A 25,727-nucleotide genomic window follows, 5' to 3' on the forward strand; every position below is an offset into this window, starting at 1 on the left:
TGCTTTGCGCCACCTGCGCTTAACCTGCTGCGCTACAGCCCAACTCCCCACAGCCATGTTTTCTTGCATCATGATGAAGTTAGAGTCCTTCTAGTCACAGAGAGACCTAAGACAGAGATCCAGAGAAAGCCTAGAGTGAGAATGGGTTGATCTCTTCCACGGGACTGATACTACATGGTAAAGGGAGAATCACAGCTGTGCATGTGGAGAAGTAGAGACAATCTGAGGGGACCACCCTGGGCTGCTTAGAAATCAGTCCTGGCATCATGGGGAGAGGTGAACAGCAGATGAGGGAAAGATCTGCTCATTGATTGGGAAGTTGTTGCTCCTAGATCCTCAGTCGCCCTTTTATTACATCACTAAATAAGAAATTGAACCAGGCCATAAAAGCAATAGAAGCAATGTTCTTGGAGAGGCAATCACAGACCTCATACGGCAAACAGAAATTCATTTCATTTCAAAGTACATTTTAGATGTTCATGTTATAGCCAGTGTAGTCCCTGGGGCTTGCTCTGTGAACTGCCTTTTGGGGAATACCTAAAACCTTCCTGCTGAATGCACCATGACTACTTCTGTTAACTGTGTTATGATCTGGAACACACTACTGCGGGGCCAGGAGGAGAAATTCCCTAGAGATCTCTTTCCTGATGACCTGGGGGTTCTTAGAGCTGGCCTGAGCCCAGAGCTGCCTTGATGAATAAACTAATAAAAGAGGTTAGACTCAACCTAATGGAGAGTAAGTAGAGGTCGTAAATTTCTCTCATAGGAAATTCCACTTTAAGAAGCTCACTGCTAATGTTCCATTTCCTCTTGGGTTGGCTTTAACATGTTTAGTAGACGATTAAAAGCAGGACACCTCTGCATTTTCTAGTCCATAATTAATACACCTGCAGTTGGGGAGCTTTGGATTCAGTATTGTTTTTATAGTAACTGAGGCTGAAACTCAGCTTTCCGAGCCTGTCACATCCAATGAATGGTACCAGTATTTTCTTTGCTCTTTGGGTCTTACTGGTTTTTATTTATTCCCCTATCCCCATCAATTATGCAGCTCTTGGATTGGGAAGTAAAGTCATTATCAGCCAAGTTAAAAAGAAAATGAGCATCTAGTGTCATGAATGTCTTTGTGGATATGTCCTGTCTCCCTGCAGTTTTCTTACTCTGGTGCCAGAATTTATTGGTTCTCTTCTTAATAGTATGTAATACTATATCTTAAATAAATACTGGTATTCTTCATTATTCCTCTGAGTGATATCTACTCTTCTATGAAATGGGCTTTCTATACAGCAGATTTAAAATTCACTTGAAATAAATTGATAAACAATGACAGCAATTCCCAGTGTCTACTTGTCTTATATCTATTTTTAAAGATAGAGACAAAGGGATAGAATAAGTGTGTGTATGTTTGTGTGTGGGTATATTTGTATGAAAGAGACCACAGTATCAAAGTTTCCTTCCATGTTGTAGAGGCTGGGCTTGAAACTAGGTTGCACACATGGAAAAGCAGTGCATTATCCATGTGGGCCCTTGTAATATCTGTCTAGCTGTATTTTGAGGGTAGAATGAGTGAGTACCAATGCCAAGCACAGGGATAATAGTTAAGACACATTTTCTTTTTCTTTTTTTTTTTTTTTTACTAATGGGGGCAGCATTTTGTGAAGTCATGTACACTCTACCAAAGTCTAGTACCTTTTTCTTCTGGTTTCAGTTTGCCTCACAAATTAGGGAGTTTGTTTTTTTTTCTCTCTTTTTTTTTTGTTCTCTGACATCAGCATTTTAAGAAGGTGCAATTACACCAGAAATTAATGTGGAGAGAACTGTGTTTTCACAATCTTTCATTCCTTGAGAATTCTTTTTGGACTTCAGAGAATGATGAGCAGACCAAATGAAGTATCTTTTTTTCTGGATTTTTTTCCAAGAGACCCAACTATTTGGAAAAGGTTCTGTTTCCTTGAATGCAAGAATAGCACTAATGTCCCTGGTGAATACTCCAACCCTCAAATATCCCTACTGTTGTGATTGGCTCATCCTCTTGGTTCATATGTCATAGAGGTGGAGCAGTCAGCTAGGGAAAGATGTGACTTGAAAGTGGGAGAGAATGTCTGGAGGTGGCTCAGCATTAAAGCACAGGTCTTATATCTCTGAGGCCTTGAGCTCGTCATATGCAGAGCTGAACAGTTCTATGGTGTCTCTCTTTCGTCAATAGATAAATATTTATAATCAGGAGAGAGCAGCTCAAGAGAGGAGTCATGGAGTGGCGTGTCTGTATGTATATGCGATACATGGATACACGAGGCAAGGGGTGGTGGGGATGGGGGTGGTGTCTCCCATCCCCATCCAGTGTGCTTGATGCTGACACAGGAGCTGTGAAGCACAAAAGAGATTCATCGAAATAGGCCTGACCTGGGTGTGGATAACCAGGGGGCATATGTAAGGAAAAGGAAGTATATGAGGTAAACCTTATAAAAACATCCTGGTGGGATGGGGAATGGACATGTGATAGAGGTGGACTGGCTCCAAATCAGAGACTCTGCAGAAAAGCACACAGACGAAAGAGCACGACTCTGTTCTTGAAAACTGGGAGTTCTGGGTGCACAAAAAAGGAAAGTTCCTTTCTTTCTTCTTTTATTTATTTATTTTTTTGAGTGGCCCTCCACAGGGAGCCAACAGATTTTTAAAAATTATTTATTTATTGCATAGAGATAACCAGAAATCAAGAAGGAAGGGGGAGATAGAGGTAGTGATAGATAGATAGATAGATAGATAGATAATGTGCTGCCCATATTCACCACTCGCAAATCTTTCCCCCTGCAGGTAGGAACTGGGGGGGCTCAAAACCGGGTCCTTGCACATCGTAACATGTGCACTCAACCAGGCCCTGGGAAGCTTCAAAGAGCAGGTAAATGTCCTATTATAGGACACAAATTAAAGATCCATTTAATTTCAAGAACTATAGAACCTTAACAATTCTAAGAACCCATTCTTTCCCCAGGGCCCTGACTAGTCTCAGATAATTTCTTTCCAAACATGGACGTCTAAACAAACAAATGGACCTTGGTTATTGAGACTGCAAGGGGCTGTGCAGGCGGAGACCAAGTCAGGACAACTTAGGTAACAGCAACTTGACAGAAAGCAAGAGATATTTGATAAGCAGTTTCTGGCAGGTGAGGAATGATATCAGGTTAACATTTCAGAGAAATCCACTATTTCACTGATGCTGTTAAGCACAGACCACAAGGACAGCTAGCCTTGTCCAGGCAGGAGGTACAGGGGAATGGCCTTGGGTACCACAGTAGAGATGGAGAAAAGAAGGGATCTCGAGATGTTTAGGGACAGAATTGACAGAAACTAATTTTATTTCTTGCTATGTCAGACCATTCATCTTAGTATGGTACAGTCCAGTCTCATTTTCAGGAGTGGACATTGTGCATCTGTCTAACAGAAATAGTGATAAAAGAAAATCAGGCCTGTAACCTCAGTTGCAAATAAGGAAAACTGGGGGCAGGCAGAGCAATGACAAATGTGTGATATTTTGTGGAATGTGGGTGATATTTTTTTTTCCTCCAGGGTTATTGCTGGGCTCAGTGCCTGTACCATGAATCCACCGCTCCTGGAGGCCATTTTACCCCCTTTTGTTGCCCTTGTTGTTGTAGCCTCGTTATGGTTATTATTGTCATTGTTGACGTTGTTCGTTGTTGGATAGGACAGAGAGAAATGGAGAGAGGAGGGGAAGACAGAGGGGGAGAGAAAGACAGACACCTGCAGACCTGCTTCACCGCCCGTGAAGCGACTCCCCTGTAGGTGGGGACCCGGGTGCTCGAACCGGGATCCCTATGCCGGTTCTGGCACTTTGCGCCACATGCGCTTAACCCACTGGGCCACCGCCCGACCCCCTATGGGTGATATTTTTATTGCTAAGCAAATATGTCTTGTCCAATACCCTGAGACCATGGATGGTACCTGATAGCTCTGCATTTACAGCTGTGACCACAAAGAGACAGACTGTCTCCTGACATCTGTGGAGTCCTGGAAAAGGTTTATTTATGTACTTATTTATTTATTTTTATTTACTTACTTTCTTATTTACTTAACAAGGAAATAATATTTTTAAAATTTTATTTTATTTATTATTGGCTAGAGACAGAGAAATTCAGAGGAGAGAGGGAGAGAGACAGAGAGACACCTGTAGCCCTGCTTCACCACTCATGAAGCTTTCCCCCTGCATGTGGAGAACAGGGGCTTGAACTTGGATCATTGTGCCACTGCCCACTCTCTGAAATGGTTTATTTGTTTGTTTGTGGTTTAACATTGGTTTTTTTTAAAAAATCTTTATTTGATAGAGACAGCCAGAAATCGAGAGGGAATGGAGAGATCAAGAGGGAGGGAGACAGAGAGACACCTGCTGCACTGCTTTACCACTTGCAAAGCTTTCTCCCTGCAGGTGGAGAACAGAACTCGAACCTGGGTCCTTGCACATGGTAACATGTGTCCTTAACCAGGTGTGCCACCACCTGGCCCCTATTTCTTTATTTATCGGACAGACACAGAAAAATAAATAGAGAGGAAAGGGGAGGTAAAGAGGGAGAGAAAGAGAGACACCTCCTTGTGAAGCTCCTCCCAGTCCCCTGCAGAAAGGGACGAGAGGCTTGAACCTGGATCCTTGAGCATAGTAACACCTGTGCTTAATCAGGTGTGCTACCACTGTGGAAAAGATTTCTAATCTACAGGAGCAGAAAGGTCTGCCTGAACTTGGATGCTTCTTTGTATCCACTCATGTGAATTTCTTTAATAAACAGTGAGAATGATACCAAGAAACAATAATTGAAACTACAGGGGGCTGGGTGGTGATACACCCAGTTAAGTGCACATAGTACTACATGCAAAGATAAGCTTAAGGACCCAGGGTTCAAGTCCCCGATCCTCACCTGCAACAGGATGCTTCATGAGTAGTGATGCAGGTCAACAGGTATCTATCTTTTTCTCCCCCTCTCTATCTCCCTCTCCTCTCTTAGTTTCCTTTTGTCCTATTGAATGTAAAGGAAGAAGAAAAGAGAGAGAGAGAGAGAGAGAGAGAGAGTTCTAGCAACTGGAGGCTAAATAAATACAATAATGGTTTTGCTTTTTTATTAAATAGGTTATCATTATAAAGTCATAATCCATTTTTCTCTCTAGATACAGGAATGATTTTTAACCATTCTAGCCACCGGGAACTTGATGTTTGTCTCAGACCCCTGAACTGGGCCATGAAGACTATGACTATCTCCAGTGGCCTGTGTTGCCTTGCAAAGGACACAACCCTGCCTTTATTGCCCTCTCCCTCCTTCCAAGGAACCATGTATAATTTGGTGATACTTGAGCTTTCAAGTATAGAAAAAGTCCATCAAGAGTTAATCTTATATCTTGTGCACAGAGCTTTTAGATGATTGCCTGGTTGCAGAGTTTAATTTGGAAAGCAAATTCCTAATACTAGGGAATCTGTAATGATGCCATAAAAATAATCAGATTTCAGTGCTGAATATGGACCCTTTCAGCAACAATGATTAAATGTTCTACACACAGCAAGAGCTCCCTTAAGCACTATTAGTAGGACTATGACAATCATTTAGAAATTAATTATCACCACATTTAGGTCATTTTTTCCTAAGTACCAAGAGGATGAGAGACTCCAATAGTTTTAATATCTCAGGAGGAGGTCTCATGGTAATTGGTGGGACATTGCTTTGTTCAGGTTTCAAGAATCTGGGAGGAAGTAAATGAATCAACTTAGCATTTGGTTATCTTCTGGAAAAAATATAGTATGTACTTCTCTGGTTTTTCTCCTTTGCCACCAGCAACCTGTTCTTCATCTGTTGCTCACTCAGCAATGTTAGGGAACAACTTGGAAGACATAGGAGGTAGATGTGGGGCAGAGATTGACTCTCTCTGGGCTTTCCATTTAGGAACAAATTGGGAACAGGATGTAGCAATGATCTGTCTCTCTATAACCATGTTCAGCCTATTTATTGACTGACAAGGTTGCTTTGCCTGATATTGCTCTTTGGGTAAATAGATGCCTTATATCTGCCAGTTTCTGTTGGGAGGGACTGGCCTTCTAGAGAGAGGAGACTGCCTGCTCCAGAGATCTCTAATTTCTAGAAAGAGACTTAGAGCAAAATAGCTAGCTCCTGGGTAGGGCATTGCCTTACCACCTCACGATCAAGGTTCAAATCCTAGCGCCACATGGGAGTTCCATGGTGTGGGGGAATTGCTGATGCTGTGATGTCTCTCCATCTCTTTCTTTCTCTTTCTGTTTATCTTAATGGAAAAAGGCATGACAGGAGTGGTGATACGGTGCATGTGCAAAGGTGTAGTTTCACAGAAAAGAGAGAGGGAGAGAATGGGGATGGGGATGGGGATGGGGGTGGGAATGGGGAGGCAGAGGGAGAGGTGGAGAAAGAAGTGTATTTGGGATATTTAAAATGGTATTTTGGTAAAGTAGAGCTCTCTCATAGCTATAGACATCACTCCGAGATAAGGTGGTAGTAACCCAACTTATGGTAGTATCTGGAAAAAGGAACAGAACCCAGTCATCGTGCCCATCCCAGAACCAGTGATCCCCAAAGTACTAAGGGTGCCTTTTTTTACTCCTAGTGACCTCTCCATCACTGACCCATATGTGGTGGCCCCAGTATAAGTGTAGTTATCAATTTCCTTTTTCATGGACTTTTCAGAAGTTGATTAGTATGTCTTCAATCTCTCTCCTAATTGGGGCAGTGCTTTCCTGTTTCTTTCTTTCCTTCTTCCTCTTCCTCTTCCTCTTCCTCTTCCTCTTCCTCTTCTTCTTCTTCTTCTTCTTCTTCTTCTTCTTCTTCTTCTCCTCCTCCTCCTCCTCCTCCTCCTCCTCCTCCTCTTCTTCTTCTTCTTCTCCTCCTCCTTCTCCTCCTCCTCCTCCTCTGCTGCCACTGCCTCCGCCTCCTCCGCCTCCTCCTCCTCCTCCTCCTTCTTCTTTCTCTCTCTCTGTCTCTCTCTCTCTCTCTCTGTCTCTCCTCCCTCTTTCTCTTTCTCCACCAGGGCTATTGCTGGGGCTTGGTGCCAGCACCATGAATCCACCTCTCCTAGTGGCCATTATATATATATATATATATATGATAGGATGGAGAGAAATTGAGAGAGAAGGGGAAGATAGAGGGGAGAGAAATAGACACCTGCAGACCCGCCTCACCACACATGAAGTGACCCTCCTGCCAGTGGGGAGCCAGGGGCTTGAACCACCCAACCCCCTCTTGTTTCTTTTCTACATCAGTTATTGCAGGGAGCACTGTACTCCACCCACGGGGGGTGAGACTGCGAAATAGAAAGGCCTGCAGCCTGCAACATTGTTCTACTGCCAGTGTAGCTTCCACTCTGCAGGGGGAGACTAGAGACAAGAACCTGGGTCCTCAGAAGTGGAATCATGTGTGCTCTACTGAATGTGCCACTGGTTCAGCACTTTCTCATTTTCTTTCTTTCTTTCTCTCTTCCTTTCTTCTTTTCTTTTTCTCGTCTTTCTTTCTTTTTCTTTTCTTTGGTTTATGGTGGTAAAGGGGGTTTGGAGGATTGGATCTGGGACTTTAGAGCCTCAGGCATGAGAGTCTCCTTGCATAACCATTATGCTATCTACCAGCCCCATTCATTTCATTTACTATGCAAGGAGTATGGGGGAAGGTGCCACTTTATTTCAGTAACAGAAGACTTTCTGATGAGCAAGCACCAGTCTGTGATTATTGTTCTACAGTGCAGTGGCCATGAGGACAGACTGTAACCGAACTGCTTGGGCTCAGATTCCGACTCTGCTGCTCACTGTGTGAACTTGGGTGATTTTCTTGACTGCTGGATGCCATCATAGAGTTTTTCTTAATTTTTTTTATTTATAAAAAGGAAACATTGGCAAAACCATAGGATAAAAGGGGTACAACTTCACACAGTTCCCACCACCAGACCTCCATATCCCATCCCCTCCCCTGATAGTTTTCCTATTCTTTATCCCTCTGGGAGTATGGATCCAAGATCATTGTGGGATGCAGAAGGTTGAAGGTCTGGCTTCTGTAATTGCTTTCTCGTGGAACATGGGCATTGACAGGTCAATCTATATTCCCAGCCTGCCTCTTTCTTTCCCTAGTGGGGAAGGGCTCTGGGGAAACAGAGTTCCAAGGCTCATTGGTGGGGTTGTCTGTCCAGGGAAGTCTGGTCACATCCTGCTAGCATCTGGGAACCTGGTGGATGAAAAGAGAGTTAACATACAAAGCCAAACAAATTGTTGACCAGTCATGGACCTAAAGGCTGGAATAGTGCAGATGAAGTGTTGGGGGGTCCTCCATTTTATAGATAGCTAGGAGACATATTTTAGTTATATTTCAAAGGGCCTGTAGATATACTACTGTTTTCTTTTTTTTTTAAGTTTGATGAGGCAGTATATATAAGCACTAGTTTCTCCTAAGCACTAATGTGGGAGCAGGTAAAGACCAGTCAAAAAGACGTGCTGGGGTATGCTATTCTTAGCGTCTGGCCACTATTGTTGGAGACTGAATAAAGGAAGAAAATAATTCTCTTTAACAAGATGAAGTTGTAAATATCAGCATTCTCTGAACCTCAGAAAAGGCTGAGGAGTTGGAGGTGTGTTGCTTCTTTCCTAAAGGGTCTCTGCTTCTCCAGTCGGGAGGAAAGGGGCTTTTTATCTTTAAAAAAAATTTTTTTTATAACTGTTGCCTGTTGTTTCTTTTGCACAGTAATTCCATCAAGCTGGTGAATCTTCTGTCCATATTTATCAGCACATGGCTAACAGCTGCTGGGTTCATCCATTTGGTAAGTAACACTTGACAACAGTTCACTTTGGTTTTCTGTGAACAAATCTCTATCTGGGTCGTTTTCTTAGCTGGCAAGAAACTAACGTCCAGCTGTAGAATGTAGTAAGAAGAAAATAAATGGCACCATTTTCTAAATTTCCAACCTTTTACTCCAAGCTAGATCCAAAGGGTGAGTAATGTTCCCACTATCAATCTGAGTTTTCCAGTTCATTTGTGATTACAGAAGGGGTGGTGGTAGATTTCTCATTTTCTCTGCAATAACCACAATAGGCCACAAGATGGCAGTGCTTCCTCAGCAAACATCGGCAAAGGACAAGATTGGAAGTTTGACCCACATCTTTCAGTAAAAAGCAAATTCAGATCTCTTGGTTTTTCTCCACTTTCCTCTTACAGAAACGCCTGTGATTCTTTTGCCTGATTACATGTCAGATTATTTTGTATCTCAAAAATGCAAATTATTTTAAGTCAACGACTAAATCAAGCTATCCTCATCTCCTCAAGGAGGATCAGCTACCTCTCTCCTTGTAGGAGGCACTGTGACTGATGGGAGCTGGTCTTATACAAACACATTGTCACAAATGGAAGGACTCTCCTCTAATGCTGAGGTTTTAAGGTTAAGATACTCTCCTCCTACTAAGATTCACTGCACAAGGCAGAGAAGGAAACTTCCATTATCTATCTCTTAGGACTTAAGTATTATCATCAGAAGGAAGACAGTCTAAAATGGAAAGGCAAGATGACTTCCCAATGGGGTTCTTAGTCGAAGTCATCATTAGAATCACCCTGGTGCCACCAAGGTGCTGAAATCACAGATTTAGAGGGTCACCTGTTTTTAAAGGGACAAGAATCTAGCTTGCCCTTTGTGAAGTGCTTTTTGGTTTCCTAGGAACTCTCCATGGGCATGACACATTGTGGACAAAATTGTTGATATGTGAGGGGCTGGATGCTGGGGGCTTTCTGCAGAGGCACAGTTGGAGGCTCGAAGCCACAGGCTCTGGAGGGGTGGTTCCCCTTCACTGGCCTTTGACACCAGGTGTCTTGCAGAACTGGGGCATGGGGTGAACTGGAAGGCCAGCCTCCTCTTGCTCTTTCCTGAGAAGATCTAAGGTTCTCTGTTGTCTACCTCACAACAGTGTTAGCAGAGGAGATATGATGGGGACAAAACAACACAGTTTTATACACTCTCAAGCAGAGATGGGTAAACGACAACCCTGGGGTACAGGCTTTCCAAATCCCTTCAGTTCATTTGTTTAAATATCATTTCCAGGTGATTTTGTGGTGCAGCTGCAGGGCTGACTTGCTGCTACAGAGATCAGAAATGTGTGGGGCCCACAGAGCAGAAAATATTTGCTATCAGGTCCCTTCCAGAAAAAGCTTGCTGGCCTTTGCTCAAAAAGGTTGTGCAAAAAGCTTGTTCTGGGAGCAAAATTCCCTGGGAAATCCTTGTAGTTTACAGATGAAACGCCATTGTTGATGTTCTGCAAAGAGAACAGAGTCAGACTCCTAGAAATGCTCTTTGGGCCTTAGAAGTGTGATCAGAAGAAGGGGGGCGGGCAAGCAACTTCTCCTTGGTCACAATAATGAAAGGAGAAGCCCTTGATGGAAGGGTTTAGAATTCCTTTGGGAGTCACTGAAACAGGTCCTCTGAGACAGAGTTGGAACTCATAGAGAAATGTCAGAGCAGGACCCCTGGTTCTTCTGTTTGGAAGATAATGTAATAAAATGTGGCCAGAGACAACGCCTCGAAACGCAGCAGGCTTCAAATTCTTAATAATGAGAAGATGAGTCAGCATGGGATAGTTCCCTCTGTTCTGTTCCCTCTTTACCCTGTTGTCATCAGGTTGTCATGCCTGTGCCTCTCCCACCCCACCTGCTCACTGAGGTCTGAGCCGCCCTCATCTCAGCCTAGGGCAGCAAATACTTTCTATAGACAGCTCTGAATCCACGGGCAGCTGGCTGAAAGCTTTTGTATCTCCTGACTTGTATACATAAATGTAATACCCCCCTACTTGTCCTTTGTTTTAGGTGGAGAATTCAGGGGATCCCTGGGAAAATTTCCAAAACAACCAGGCTCTTACATACTGGGAATGTGTCTATTTACTCATGGTTACAATGTCCACTGTTGGCTATGGGGATGTTTATGCAAAAACCACTCTTGGGCGCCTCTTCATGGTCTTCTTCATCCTCGGGGGACTGGTAAATGTTTCTTTTTTACTATAATTATGATAACAATGATGCTGTTTATAGACACCAATATGTTCTGTTATCCACTTCTTTGAAGTTTTGTAGTTTGACGCTGTTTCTGCATTAGAAAGATAGTGTTTGCCTCCTTGTTATAGTCAGGCTAAGTAAATACAAACACCATGGCATTTTTTCTATATATTTCTTTGGTGTATTAAACATGTTTCCTATATACCCAGGGACAGCCTCTTAGCCAGAGGGAAGTCTTGTTATTTTCAGAAAGTGACACTCACTTATTAAGTGAGTATGTCTGTCCCTTAGTAGTGCGCTTCCGAATTTGAATTTGGTATTCTGCAAAGGATAGATAATTGTCACCTGGCCTGGTAGATGCTGTCCTACACTACAGACAGTTTGCGGTTTCAGGAGTTCCCTGCTGTCTTCATGGTCCTCCCCAAATTTCCAACAAACACTGTGGCTAGTGCCTGCTTTCAGGAGTAAGCATGTCCCATTCGAACAGGGTGTGTTTGCCTAAATAACCAACTAACTCTGTTAGGCAGCAGCCTGGGAGTACTTTAATTTGTTTTTCCTCTCCCCCACTGCTAAGTCAGAAAGTTTTACTTTTTGTTTTTCTGACCTGGTAACACACTGATGGTTGCTGCAATGTGTCTTTCAAAGAAGCTCTGGATTTCAAATTTTGATTTTTGTTGTTTGTAAAAGCAAGTCATGAAAATCCTAAGCCATACTGAGACCCCCACTGATGTACACCGCACACACATTTATATTAAGCATATGCATCTGTCTGTTTTGTATGCATATCACAGATACATTTTCCAAATGTATATAAATGCACATGTGTGTGTGTGTACATGAACTGAGGTGTTCTTCCAGCATCTCCCAGGCCCCTGTAGATAAGGAGACACAATGTTTGTTGGACAAAACATGGCAGATTTATGTTTCTCTTTGCTATCCTTTATCCCCCCTGAGGCCCTCCAAAGTTTACCTTTTGTGTTTCTTAGTGATTTTTTTTTTTTAATGGAAACATTTTTAAGTCTTTGGTGTTTGTCTTCAATCGCTCATGAAGAATTGATTCTTTATATCTTTGAATTAATTATAGAGAAAGGTCTTCTTGCTATAAGAAGTTTGTGTGTGTGTGTGTGTGTGTGTGTGTGTGTGTGTGTATCCCTGACATTGTTTCTCTTTGGTAGAAGAGCTAGCTATCAACATATTTATTCCTTTTTCCTTCATATTTTTTCCAACTCTGAATTTTTTTTTTTTTTTAGTTGTTTCAATTGGTTGGTGTGTGCTTTGTCCTGTGTTTTCAGCAACTTGCCCTTTTGTTGTAGTTTTTAAAAAATTTTTTTAATAATCCAGTGTATGGATATACACCTTCACAGTTCCAATCCTTTTGTGTGTTCAGATCTCAGTATCCCACCCCTTCTGAGAAGCAGCTCTCCCCCCCTCCCCCCGCTTCTTTGGCCTGTCTTTTTAGTCTCTTTTCTGTCTCCTATCTTCTCCTCAGGCCATGTTTGCCAGCTACGTCCCTGAAATCATAGAGTTAATAGGAAACCGCAAGAAATACGGGGGCTCCTATAGTGCGGTTAGTGGAAGAAAGTAAGTATGCCAAGAGGTTTTACTGCCTCCGCTGCGGTAGAATCCTCTCTGCATGCCATTTTTTTTTTTGGCTCTTGTTTCTTTGTTTCATGCATGTAGGCAATGTTTGCCCGCTACGTGCCCGAAATTGCTGCTCTCATCCTGAATCGGAATAAATTCGGCGGGACTTTTAACAAACATGGAGGCAGAAAGTAAGTCAGTTGCATCAGAAAAGATGTGGTTGAGTGACTTTCAAGAGTCCCTGAGGTGGCAACACCTGAATCTTGCCCCTTTCCCCGCCCCCGCTCTACCTGGGTGCTTCTGTGAAGGATGGGCCATACTTTGCGTGGGGTTTGATGTCAGAGGCTCCCCAGGAAACTGCTACACTTGGATCGGTTACCTAAGTCAGTTCTCTACCCATCTTTCCAAGAGTTGCTTCCCCACTCATCTCCTTAAGAGACTTAATGGATTTATCCAGAAAGGGTCCATATGTAACTGGGCCCATGTTTTCTATTCTGTTCCGTAACAAATGAGGCAATGTCTTTTACTCTCCACACAAAATTACATAGTCATTACATCTATTCCTTCTGACAGATATGATACATCCTAGTATGTGTGTGTGTGGGGGAGGTGTTTATGCAGCAATTACATGAGAGCAAACTAGCAGGGGATTGCTTGGGAGGGCAAGATCAAGGTCACCTCGCCTAGGGGAAGGCATGGTGTCCACATGGAGCCGGTTCTCTCTAGCCAGGAGGGATGTGCTTGTTCTCAAAGGGACTCATTACTCAGTTGAAATTCCTTCTGGGCTAGAATAAGGTCAGGGCTCTACACCACACTATTCTGGATGATTCTTTTTGTCTGCTTCCCATACCTGATTGTTTTCTTCTTGGTGACTGATTAAATTTATGTAAAAATCATCATCATTATCATCATCATCAGTATATATTTTCATTATCAACTATAAGTTTTATTGCCAAGTCCATGGTAAGGAGTCACCATCACTGTCCTCTGCCCAAGAACTTTCTAAAGAGGAAAGTATCAGAAAGAGGTTGGGCAAGCCACAACAATCCAACATGCTTTCTTAAAAAATATATTTAATTAATCATTATATTTTGGATAGAGGCAGAAAGAAATTAAGAGAGGAGGGGAAGACAGGGATGAAGAAAGAGAGACACATACAGCACTGCTTCGCCACTCTTAAAGCTTCCTCTCTTCAGGTGGAGACAAGGGACTTGTGCATGGTACTGTGTGTTCTCAAGCAAGTGAGCCATTGCCTGGCCCCTTCCTCCACTGTTTTTTAAAAAAGCTATTTCTTGAGCTCTCATGTTTTTTTCTTTTGAGATACAAAATACACAGAGTAAGAGATTTGTATTTTTACTCACAGCTCAGACAATGTGTACTTATGTGCATACTCGTCACTGTCTTCCAGGTTGACATTGAATACATTTTCATCATCCTGTTCCTTCCTAGCCAAAGATGCTCCTATCATGAAACCAGGGCTCCCGTACCCCCAACTCTCATGACCCCCACCACTGATTTTCAAATAAACTCTTAAATAGCCTATTTCATTTACTGAGAGAATAAAACCAGTAGCATCCCACTTCCTTCTTCCTGTTTGACAGTCGGCCATGTTGGACAGAGCAAATCTCTCATGTGCTGGTGATTCCAGTGTGTACTGAACCCAGGTATCTAGTTATTTTCCATTCAGCAAAGGAGAATGTGGGAAACAGGCTTATTTTCTTAAACTGTCCACAAGATACTTGTTTCCTTTCAAAGGAACAAAGGACAATGGGCAAGAGAGAGGAAGCCAATTGGTGTCTTTCTCATGGAGGCAGTCAGTACATTCCTCCACCTTCCCTCTAGTAGAGCCCTCCTCTTCGTATTATCTTAACAGCCCTGGATGAGATTAGAACCAAACTGTTCTGATTTCTGGACCATTAGTTGGCTCCAAAAGGCCAGAAATCCACGTTGGTCATGTATAGCTTGCCAAGAGGTAAACAGATTCTCTATTCCTTTTGCCTTGAAGGTGTGGACAGGTCACCGAAAAGCAGAAGACACTCAGAGATCTGGAGTTTCTTTATGGCCTCCCCATCACACCAACTCAGCCAGCCTTTCCTTAGTGTCTCCCTTGAACAAGTCAATAAAAATCAGTTGTCTTAAAAGTCTGCTGAAAATATGTCTTGACTCTCAATCCAGGTTAAAAATTTGTTTTCCCCCAAAATAGTTTCTCTAGGCAGACATGGGTGGGCTTGGCGACTTTTGTTGAGCAGTGACCCAGATGAGACCCACCCCTGGTCTGATCTGGTGGTCTTTATGCCATGGTATTTCTGCTCAAGCTCATGCATGCTGTTAACTTCAGAGCACAGACTGCTGATTTTGTTCTACCTCCATCTCTGTAATCTCTTACTGACCTTTTTAGCCCAGTCTCTCTCTCTTTTTATCTCTCTGTCTCTCTCTCTCTCTTTCTCCCTTTCCCTCTTCCTCTCTCTCTCTCTCTCTGTCTCTCTCTCTCTCCCCTTTTTCTACTTCTTTTTTGAAAATGCACACTTTTCTTTTAATGTCCTCTTTGTGTCCCCAAGCCTCCCTGACCCTGTGGACCTAGAGTGGGTCCTGTCATCAGCACTGGGACTATTCACTTTACTTTACACATTGTTTCCTGGTTCAAAAGCTAATTACTAAGTAGTTTAAAGAAGCCCTTTGGTCACTTAGATCTTTCATCAGAAAATATAAGCTTGGGAAAGGAATGGTAATAGAGGGCCATTAGCACCCTTTGTTTGATGTTGTTTTTCCAGTCAGTAGAACAAGATTGATGAAATGTTATGTTTGGCCAAAATTTGAGTTTTCATTTGGAATTCAGTGTTGAGAGAATGGACTGTCAGAATCAATAAGTTTTCTTTCACTTGGGATATGGGCATGTGGTAGTAATTAGCAATATAAGGTCTTTAGTTGAGCAACCAACCATGGATTCTGGCAGCAAACATAATGAGAAACTACAGTTGTTCTATTTCTAACGTCAGAAAGTTTCCAGATAAAATTAAATGCATTTGCAAAAGGAAAGCAGCTAAACTTTGTTGAAAGATAGAGTTCAGGCTCTTAAAATAGCGTGCTGCTGAGATGTGTTCTTGTGTATGCAGAAATCTGCTATACTCATGGACACACGTACACACACACTCTTTTCTCACTAGGATTTAGCCAAATGAATGCCCCAAAAGTAATTAGAATACATACATAAGTAGGGGATTTGTTTACACATACATATTTTACTCAGAAATAGCCTCTCTAACTAGGCATTAACTTGTCAGAGAACTTAAGATAACTGGGAACTTAAAGCTATAGACACAAATAACTTTGAACTTCAAAGATTACTTAAAGTAAAAATAAAAGCAGAGAAACTCAGGCCTTTGCTTATATAACACCCAATTTTAGGATTTTTGGAATATATGAAGTTATTTATTTATTAATTTATTTAAGAAAGGAGACATTAACAAAATCATAGGATGGCGGGGGTACAACTCCACACAATTCCTGCCACCCAATCTCCATATCCCATTCCCTCCCCAATAGCTTTCCCATTCTCTATCCCTCTGGGAGCATGGACCCAGGGTCATTGTGGGTTGCAGAAGGTGGAAGGTCTGGCTTCTGTAATTGCTTCCCCACTGAACATGGGCGTTGACTAGTCGATCCATACCCCAAATATATGAAGCTTTTACTGACATTTCATTGTCAGTTTTAATCGATGTATTTGACATCATGTTAACGCTGTTTTTCTAGAATCCCCTGAGCATCTTCACCATAAATAGAGTATCAAGGGTCAGGGAAACTTGTTCTAATATTCTTTTAAAAATATTATTTGTTTATTTATTTATTTGATAGAAACAGAGAAAGGGAGAGGGGAGAGACAGAGATACCTGCAGCCCTGCTTCACCACTTGTGAAGCTCTCCCCCCCACAGGTGGGAACCAGGGACTTGAACTTGGGTCCTTGTGCATTGTAATATGTGTGCTCAACCAGGTGTGCCACCTGGCCCCTGATCTAATATTCATCACGTGACCTCCCACAGGACATCCAGATCCCATAGTACTGCTAATGCGGGGGGGTGTGCATGCGTGTTTTAATTGATCTTATCATGATGAACTGAGCCTCCAAAGAATAGAGACTTAGGCGTTAGCAGGCAAAGATTCCATGAATGACAAAGGCTGGTAGTCTCTGAGAGAGGGAGGTCTTAGCAACAATTTGACTCTTGGCGTGAGTGCCCAAATCTTATTCAAAAGTATCCCTCCTGCAGACCAGCCTCCTGAAGGCACTGCCTCTTTCTTCTTCTCTTCCTGTTAGGTCAAAGCTGTTCAGAGATGGGAGAGTAGAAGGGAGAAGTTCCCATGGCCCTTGGCCTTTGGGATTCCCAGCTTATTCGCCTTCATCTCACAGCCACTGCTGTTTTCTCCAGAGATTTCCTTTCTGCCTGTGACTCTGTCCCCTCCTGGTTAGTTTATGAGAACTAACAAGATCATGGTCTGAGGTCACATGGTCAAGGGCTATGGAAAATAATTGGCCACAGAGAGGACTCCATCTGCTTTTACCCTCTTGTTAATGGCAGCAAGACTGGGGAGCCATTTGGAACTTTTGGTTTCCCATGGCTTGGGATCATTCTACTGGTTTTTCATAGCTAAATGGTAGAGAACACACACACCTACACACACACACACACATACACACACACACACACACACACACACACACACACACACACACACACACACGAATGAATAACAGAGAAGAAGCAGGAGAAAGGGATGGGAAGAGGCAGGGGATTGTTGGAGAAAAGGTTCCCAGATATATGAAGAAGCTGGGCTACCTTTCAGATAAGGGAATAGTTGACACAGACCAAGGAAGGCCTCTCTCCTGTTTCCTATCCTGATTTCTCTCAGAATGATTCCTTATACAAAGGGGTGTCGCATGCTTTTAGAATTGAGAACATGAATCAATATAGTCCCAAGCCCAAGGACTGCCTTCTGTGACAGTGATTATGTCTACAGACCCTTGCATATTTCTTAGTCCTCATAGAAATCCCACTGGAAAGTTTTTTTTTTTTCATAATCTTCATTTCAAATGGGTGAGGAGAATGGAGGAACAGGGAGATCAAGTGAATTGTCTGATATCACACGGAGAATGCTCTGTTTGACTGGACCACGCTGCTACCTTAGATAATCCTCTTTCTGCTCTAAACTCTATGATCTCGTCACATGTTTTTATCTGTTCCTACAAGTGGAACCAGGAAATTGTGCATACAACTTAGGGGAAGATAAAATATAAGTATCACATGGGGCCTATCTTTCCCCCTGGTTAACTATGGCCTTCCTAAAAAGAAAGTAAGATAAATCTTTCTCTGCATGTGTATTGAATATGTGATACATGCCTTAACATTCTCCAAAGAAGTCACATCTGTCTGAGGCTACACATTATGTTCTTTGGCTACTAGAATGACTTAAGAGTTACAGCCTAAAGCTTACTTAAGCCCCTCTGGTTCCAACAGGTGACAGTCTTCCTGCAATTGCATTTGCATGTATGTTCCATGTGATAGGACTTGACCCTAGCATTGGCGAATAGATGTGGGTTAATCCATGTTTTGTTGTTGGACTGAATACTGTGGCCTCCTTTCCATTCCATTGACATGTAACTCAGGCAGTACACTCTGTGCTTTCTCCATGGCTTGCAAGGGGGAGAGGGAAACAGAACTGTTCCATCTCTTCCTATGTGAGTCCCCCTGAAATGTCATTTATAACTTTTATATCATAGCCACTGCTTTGGTTAAAATGTGACTGAATCTTTGTCTGTTATAGGAACTTGAACCCCTGTGCAAGGAAGCAGCTCAACCCTCTTTTTGCATGGCCCATGTGATCCCCAACCTGAAACTCCCAGCAATGTCTTCAGATTCCTAGATTTTAAAAGCCATAAATTAGCAAATCATCAACATATCACCAGTAAGGATCATCTGGTAGCTATTCCAGTCAGAAGGAAACATAGGCCTCAATAACTGATCTTCACAAAGATATGAAGAACTGTAGACAGACAGATACAGTAAATAGGAAGACAAACAGATAATTCAAGTTGACAGACCATCTTGAACTGATTAGACATTCTGCTTTGATTAGCATTAAACTTTGGGGGGAGAGAAAAATGAGATCTCCCCAATACTTTGGAAAAATGACCCCCTTGACTACTTCTGAAATTCAGTACTGAGGGGCAGATACAAAAACAAGTATCATTAGATTCTGTATAATATAATGAAATCTGCCAGATATTCCTTTCCAGTGAGAGGGGCCTTGGTGGGCATGGATATGGTCACTACTTTCTTTGCATCTGCTTTGGATTTTTGTAAGTCACTTCTTCAGTCCCTTTCAAACTTGAAACTCTATTTAAAGAGACCTGGATGCATATTAAATGCATTTCCTTGCTACACTAATGAAATAAAGGCTTGTTTCCCCCCTCCACCCCACTATCTTGCTGCTTCACTTCCCTTTCACACACTTATCAAAATGTTCCAACTATTGTTCCAAAAACAAGAATAGAAATGTAGGTGGGAGATGAACTGCATGTCAAAAAAAAAATCAAAAGTCATATTCAAACCTAGACTTTTGTTCTCAAGATTCTTCCATCCATTAAAAAAAAAAAGGAGGAGTTCTGAATATGACTTTTCTAATTATAACCCCTGAACATTCTTTCTGCTCAACCTCATCTCTGGGTGAATCCTTGCCGGGTAGATTTAGAATGTAAAGGACAAATGCAATCATTTGAGACTAAGTTGAATAATGTTTTCTGTCTTCCTTCTCTGTCATTCATCCTGATAGAAATGTTTCCAGAACTATGAAAGGATGTTTTAAAGATGAAGTTGGGGTTCACCTCACTGATGCTGTCATCAGACACTAAAAATAAATCAGGAAATTTTCTAACTGGCCCAATCTAGTATCTCTTTTGATTGAAAAAAGAAAAAAAAAACAAACTATAGAGACTGTTGGGATATGAAAAATAGGGAAACCCAATTCTGTTGTTCTAAGGGTTCAGTTTTCTACATCTATTACTGATGTTGCATGAAATGGTCAATGCATAAGCCACAGGGACTGCGCCCAATGTGGGTGTTAATGTTAGTAAAAAATAGTCTTCTTCTATCCTTATTTAGAAATGCCAAAGCCCTACAGTAGTGGGATGAATTAAATAAGGAGGGTGAGAAAGGCAAGGAAGAGCCTGTATAATTTTAAGAGATATGCAGTTAAATAGCCATTAACTCAAGGAGGCTGTATAGTTTCTCTTTCAGCAATAAAAAGAAGGGAAGGAGGGAGAAAGAGAAAGAAGCAAAAATGGCAGTGATAATAACTGCATGCTGGGTTATTGTGAAAATTAAATGGAAGGCGAAATGTAAACAAATCTACCAGCTAGACTCCTTTGGCTATTGGCAATAGAAAATGAATCTTGCTGATTGAAACAGAAAAGAATTTTTATGGGGTGGGAGGAAGGTTAATGTATCTTAAGAAGTTCAGGAAAAAAAAGAGCAGGATCCCAGGAAGGACAGAGACTAGCAGATACACTGCTCTGAGATCCAGGAAGTAGAAACACAGGGTCAATCATGACAGAGTTTTGAGGAAAGGACAGATCTGCTCTCACTATGAGCTTGGTGTCTCTTCCTTCAAGATTGAAGAGCACTGATTGACCTGAAATAGGCAGAGAACTCTGTTTAAAGGTTCCAAGACTTTATCTTGAAGACGGGTTAGTTTCCCAAATTAGAAATGAGTTTCTGTTGACAAAAGAGTAAAGAGTGTGTGAGAGCCAGATCAATGTTGTCTCCTACAGAGCTTCTCAGAGCTTGCTGAAGCACCTTGCAGTCTAGAAGTTATAAAAGATGTATGTGCACTACTTATGCACAGTCTAGCTATAGAGGATGTCTCAGTATGATTATAGATGGTGGAAGTACAGATACAAATAGTTCTAGCGTGACTTATGTGCATACTCTGTTTATAATAAGACATCTCCTTTGTGCAGAAAATTCTGGTCTGGTCAGAACATTCTAATATTCTTTTGGAGTTACCAGTAATCTGTTCTCTGATTTACAGAGGTGCCTTTGCTGCAGTGCTGGGTTCTATTTGCTCAGTCTTCTGCACTATTTAGGGATATAGCAGCACAGCCTGTCTCCTCCAGAATTACTATTGACAGCTGGACAAGATGATTACTTTATTCCCTTCCTCACTAGGAGGGAGAAGGGTTTGTGATTAGCAAAGTACTAGATAGGGCCCTGAGTAGGAAATTATCTTTTCTGTGAACCTTTTTGGTTTTGTTGTATGATAACTTTTTTTTTCCATTTAGTAGGAAATAGTTCAAGCTAAGGTTTAGGACTGTAGGCACAATATTCCTTACAATTAAAACATTATTTGCCCTTATTATCTCCATAGTTCTTGCAAACTTGAAATATGATAGTATTGGGTTGTTAGAGAAATTGTGACAGTGCCTAGCAGTAGTGCACCCAGTTGGAGTGACATGTTATTATATGCAAGGATCTGAGTTCAAGTCCCTGGCCCCAACATATGGGGGGGGGAGCTTCATGAATGGTAAAGCAGAGCTGCAGGTGTCTCTCTATCTCTTTTGCCCTCTACCTACCCTCCTCTCTCAATTTCTCTCTGTCATAGAAAATAAAAATAAACATTTTTAAAAGAAAAGCCTTGACACGTTTTTCTATATTTTTCTGTGCTATAATGTATCATAAATTTTCCTACAACTCAATAGATAGGAGGTAGAAGAATCATTTAATAATCTAACAGGTTTGCATTTTAGCCACTGTTAGATTATTATTATCATTATTATTACCATGATCCAGGTTGTTCAAACCAGCCAGGCTTTACTAGTTGTTTGAGATTGCTTTTGAAGGCCCAGAGAGGTTTTATTATTATTATTGTTGTTTGTTTTGCTTTGTTTTTGGAGGGAGAGGAGGGTTCAGAGTGAGCTAATATCTAGAGTAAGGCAAAAGGACAATGATTGGGAGTCAGATAAGCTGGAGTTACTTTTTGTCTGTCAGTGACTATCACCCCTGAGTGGAAGTCAGTTCCTGTGGGATAGCCTCTCAGCACAGGGGGAAGTTCTAATGCAGGGACTGGACTAAACTTCTTCCTTTTAAGTGATGGGACCATGTACCTTCAGGGCAAGCTGTGGTCACAGTCATCCTCAAGTGCAACAGTCAAATCAGGGAGAGGTTTGTGCTGAAACAACTAAAAAGAAAGGAGAAGGAGAGGGAGAAAGAGAAGAAGGAGAAGAAGAAGAGGAGAGGAAGGGGAAGAAAGAAGAGGAAGCAGAGAAGGAGAGAGAGAAGAATGCAAGAAGGGGAGAAAGAAAGAGGAGTGGGAGAAGGAGGAAGAGGAGGAGGAGGAGGAGAGCCTTGCCAGGTTATATATAGAATGATGGAATGTATTGGGTTCTTGAAATAGTCATGATCCATTTTTGCCAAGAAAAATACATCATGACTTTTCTAACAATCCAATAAAATCTATAATCCTTCTAATATTTGGCATGAGAAGATCTGAAAGAGATGTAGGCACTGAATGATTCCAGTTCAAGTTCGAAGGGACAAGGTAACCTTTTTGTACTGATCAGTTTGTGATTGTGTGTGTATGTGGGTCCCTCACCACTCCACCCTGCTTTCTACATTAAAATGCCTCCAAGTTCTCTCAACAAATACCTCTTAAAATTCATTCCTATTGCATCAGCAGCTACCAATGATGGGAGGTGTCAGTAGGGGGTAGGGGTGGGGGTGGATGAGGAAAACATGATTAGAAACCTCAGCAGAAAGACAGGAGAGATTCTAGCATATGTATTTGATATAAATATTATAGTTTTACAGAGACATCTAGATCAATATATGCCACATTTCATCTACCTCTTTGACAAAGTGAGCACAATATATTCAGGGAAAGCTGTATAGGATTTTCAATTTACTCTGTATGATTTATTGTGACAGTATAGCTATGGGTTTTTTAAATTCTTTATACTTGTTCCAGTAAAAATGGATATAGTATCTTTAAAAATAAACATCCCAGAGCTGTGCATTTTACATTGTCTTCCTAGAGAAAGACTCTGCTAAAGAGATCTAAACCCTCCCTGCCCTTGGGGGACCTGATGTAGTCAGATTAGTTTTACTCCTCTTTCTTTAGCTTTTTATTTGTGTGTGTGTGTGTGTGGGGGGGCTATAAATAGGGAACCAAATTAGGAAGTTATTGCAGACGTCTAGACAAGATACGATGATGGGATGTATTGGGGTAGGTCCGAGAACTGGGGCCATGGGAGAGAATTCATCAGTCTATGTTAGTTTAGGCCTCTTTATTGTATAGCAACTGGCCCCAGGTGACACAGGATTGGCACCCAGTCTCTGATCTCCAGCCCAGGCTCCCTTTGATGGCACCAGTAGCTTCTTCCATTTACAAGCCTTCGGACAGAGGAGTAGGTTTGCTTTTTCTCTGCTCTTCAATCTGCCCTAAATCTCTGGACCTCAGTTTCGACACTAGATAATGAAGACACTAGATCCAACATTTACCAAAGGCCAGTATGACACAAAGTTAAATGGGAGAATGTGGGAGGGAGCTTAGCAATACTGCCTTTTTCCATTTCAGAGGCTACTACTTCTTTGTAATACTACATAAGTTTCTTTCTTTTTTAAGTTTGTAGATTTCTTTCTTTCTTTCTTTTTTTCTTTCTTTCTTTCTTTTTGACTCTAAAATTATCACTGCGGCTCAGTGCCTGCACTGTGAATCCACTGTTCCTGGAGGCCATTTCCCCCCTTTTTTTTTTCTTGCCCTTGTTGTTATTATTGTTGGATAGGACAGAGAGGAATTGAGAGAGCTGCAGAATTCAGAGAGGGGGAGAGAAAGACACCTGCAGATCTGCTTCACTGCTTGTGAGGTGAACCCCCTGCAGGTAGGGAGCTGGGGTCTCGAACCGGGATCCTTTCTACAGTCCTTGAACTTTGTGCCACCTGTGCTTAACCCGCTGAGCTACTGCCCAGCCCCCAAGTGTGTAGATTTTAATTCTTATTTAGTCTCAATCTCAGTCCATCTCCAGATTGCTCACTCCCTGGAGCCTAGGAAAGCTTTTATCAGTGGCCCTTTTTCTCCTTCTTTTCATACATCCTGCCATAAACCAAGTCCATTTAGTCCAGTTTGAAAAGCATCAGTGGAGTTGAACTCTGAAACTGAGGTTCCAACTCAGCTGGGGCATTCCAGCATTTCTGGTCCTTTAGCCCAAAGAGGGAAGAATATATAGAGTTTCACTTTAGAGGTGATATGGTTCCTAATGGGAGAAATTCATCAACACATTTTTAGAGAATGTGTGTCCATGGGGAGGGGGAGAGAACAATTTTTAGTTTTCTGGTCAACTCTGATAAATTTGTATTACTTAAACACTATTCTTATTCTGACTGAGTCAAATTCAAGCACTTAATGCCATGTTTGATTCATGACCACCAGTATTACTCACCCCTAACTCAACCCAGTTATGTTTATGGAACCCTTAGTCATAAGCAGGCATGCTTGTTTACAGTGGATGAGTAAGTCTTCTCCACAGGATGCCATCTGCTACTATTCTGGCACTTAGAATGCTTCCTTGGGCATGTGAATGGACATGTTAATCTAAGCCATTAACACTAGTGTAACCCGAGAATTTTATTTTTTTTATTTTCACTTATGTTTTTATTTATTTATTTTTGCCTCCAGGGTTATAGCAGGGGCTTGGTGCTGGCACTGTGAATCCACTGCTCCTGGTAGCCACTTCTTCCAATTTATTGGACAGGACATAGAGAAATTGAGAGAGGAGAGGGAGGTAGAGAGGAGAGAGAGGTTCCGGGAGGCATGGTTTATGGAGTAGCTGCAATCAGACCTTTGCTCCCCCGACATAACTATTGTACACTACAAGAGATTTAATTGGAGACGAGAGAGAAAGACACCTACAGACCTGCTTCGAAGCTTGTGAAGCATCCTCCCTGCAGGTGGGGAGCTGGGGGCTTGAACCTGGATCTTTGCTCATGTCCTTGTGCTTAGTATTTTGTGCACTTAATTGGGTGCATCATTGCCCAGCCCAGAAAGATTTGTTTATAGAGCTAGACAAAGATTTAAAAGCCAAAATGCCTATCAGATTAGAAATAATTATTGATTTAGGTGGGTTGACCATCTTCACAAATTGAGTGACCAGGCCCTCTCAAAATCAGTCATCAAGATTGACAGTAGTGTAAAAAAAAAATGTTCACATCCATAGTCACAAATTGGAATAGCTTTCGCCACCTTCCTAGTGCAAATTTCCTAAATATTTGCCACTGTGAATTTCTCTTATCCTCTACATGCTTGGGTGAGTGAGGAAGTTGTGAGCTGGACTTGACATATCTATAGATATCTGTATTGCTTTGCAGCCCCTTATCTTGCCACACTGTGCAGCTTAAGCTAAAAACTTTGTTTAGAGTTTCTGCTATCACTCAGCCTTTTTGACCTTAACTCTCTATCCCCATTCACCAGGTACAGCCAGGATCTAGTGATACTAGAACACTGTGATATCTTAAGGGAGGCAGCTCTGCCCACCACAGCTTCCAGATGAAGACTTTTCTCCTGGTCTGCTATTGTCCCTCCCCTGTGTATCCAGGACAGCCTTTTGTTGACCCAGTTTGGTCTAGAATGAAAGAGTAGAGACTGAAATAATTAAGTCTATGCTCTCTCCACTTTGTCAACTCTGTCTTGGTGAGAATTATTTAGGTGCATCTTGGGCAAATCACTTAACTTGCTATGGATGTCAGGGACACAAGTGAGGAAAATAGAGGTTCAGTAAGGTTTTCTTAAAAGATATAGATAGAAGAGACACAGGATTCTTTGAGGATTAGGGGAGATTATAGGGGCCATAGAGTACTTCATAAATGTTGTATCGTGCTTTAAAGATAGCACAATCATTCTACCTTTAATAATGCCTGTTATGGACCAGACCTTTTACAAGGCTTTTCACATGTACTATTTGAATAAATCCCCAGGATAGCCCTATAAACCAGATTCTAGTGCCAGCCTCTCAGAGAGAGGTCCCCCTCCTCTCCATCTTAGAATAGTTTTAATCATTGTGGATGAAAGGAATTCTG

The 25,727-nt window shown here is 41.9% G+C and overlaps 1 protein-coding gene across 3 annotated transcripts in view; it reads left to right on the plus strand.

Moving 5' to 3' along the window:
- Positions 1–25,727, plus strand: part of KCNMA1 (potassium calcium-activated channel subfamily M alpha 1) — a 638,320-nt gene that overhangs the window by 360,437 nt on the left and 252,156 nt on the right. For all 3 annotated transcript variants that reach the window (XM_060170921.1, XM_060170943.1, XM_060170877.1), the window contains exons 6-8: positions 8,742–8,817; positions 10,845–11,015; positions 12,520–12,611. In XM_060170921.1, coding sequence (XP_060026904.1) covers positions 8,742–8,817; positions 10,845–11,015; positions 12,520–12,611 — 339 coding nt within the window. The remainder of the gene's footprint in view (positions 1–8,741; positions 8,818–10,844; positions 11,016–12,519; positions 12,612–25,727) is intronic.

This window comes from Erinaceus europaeus, chromosome 1 (assembly GCF_950295315.1).
Source record: "Erinaceus europaeus chromosome 1, mEriEur2.1, whole genome shotgun sequence".
Classification (NCBI taxonomy): Eukaryota; Metazoa; Chordata; class Mammalia; order Eulipotyphla; family Erinaceidae; genus Erinaceus; species Erinaceus europaeus.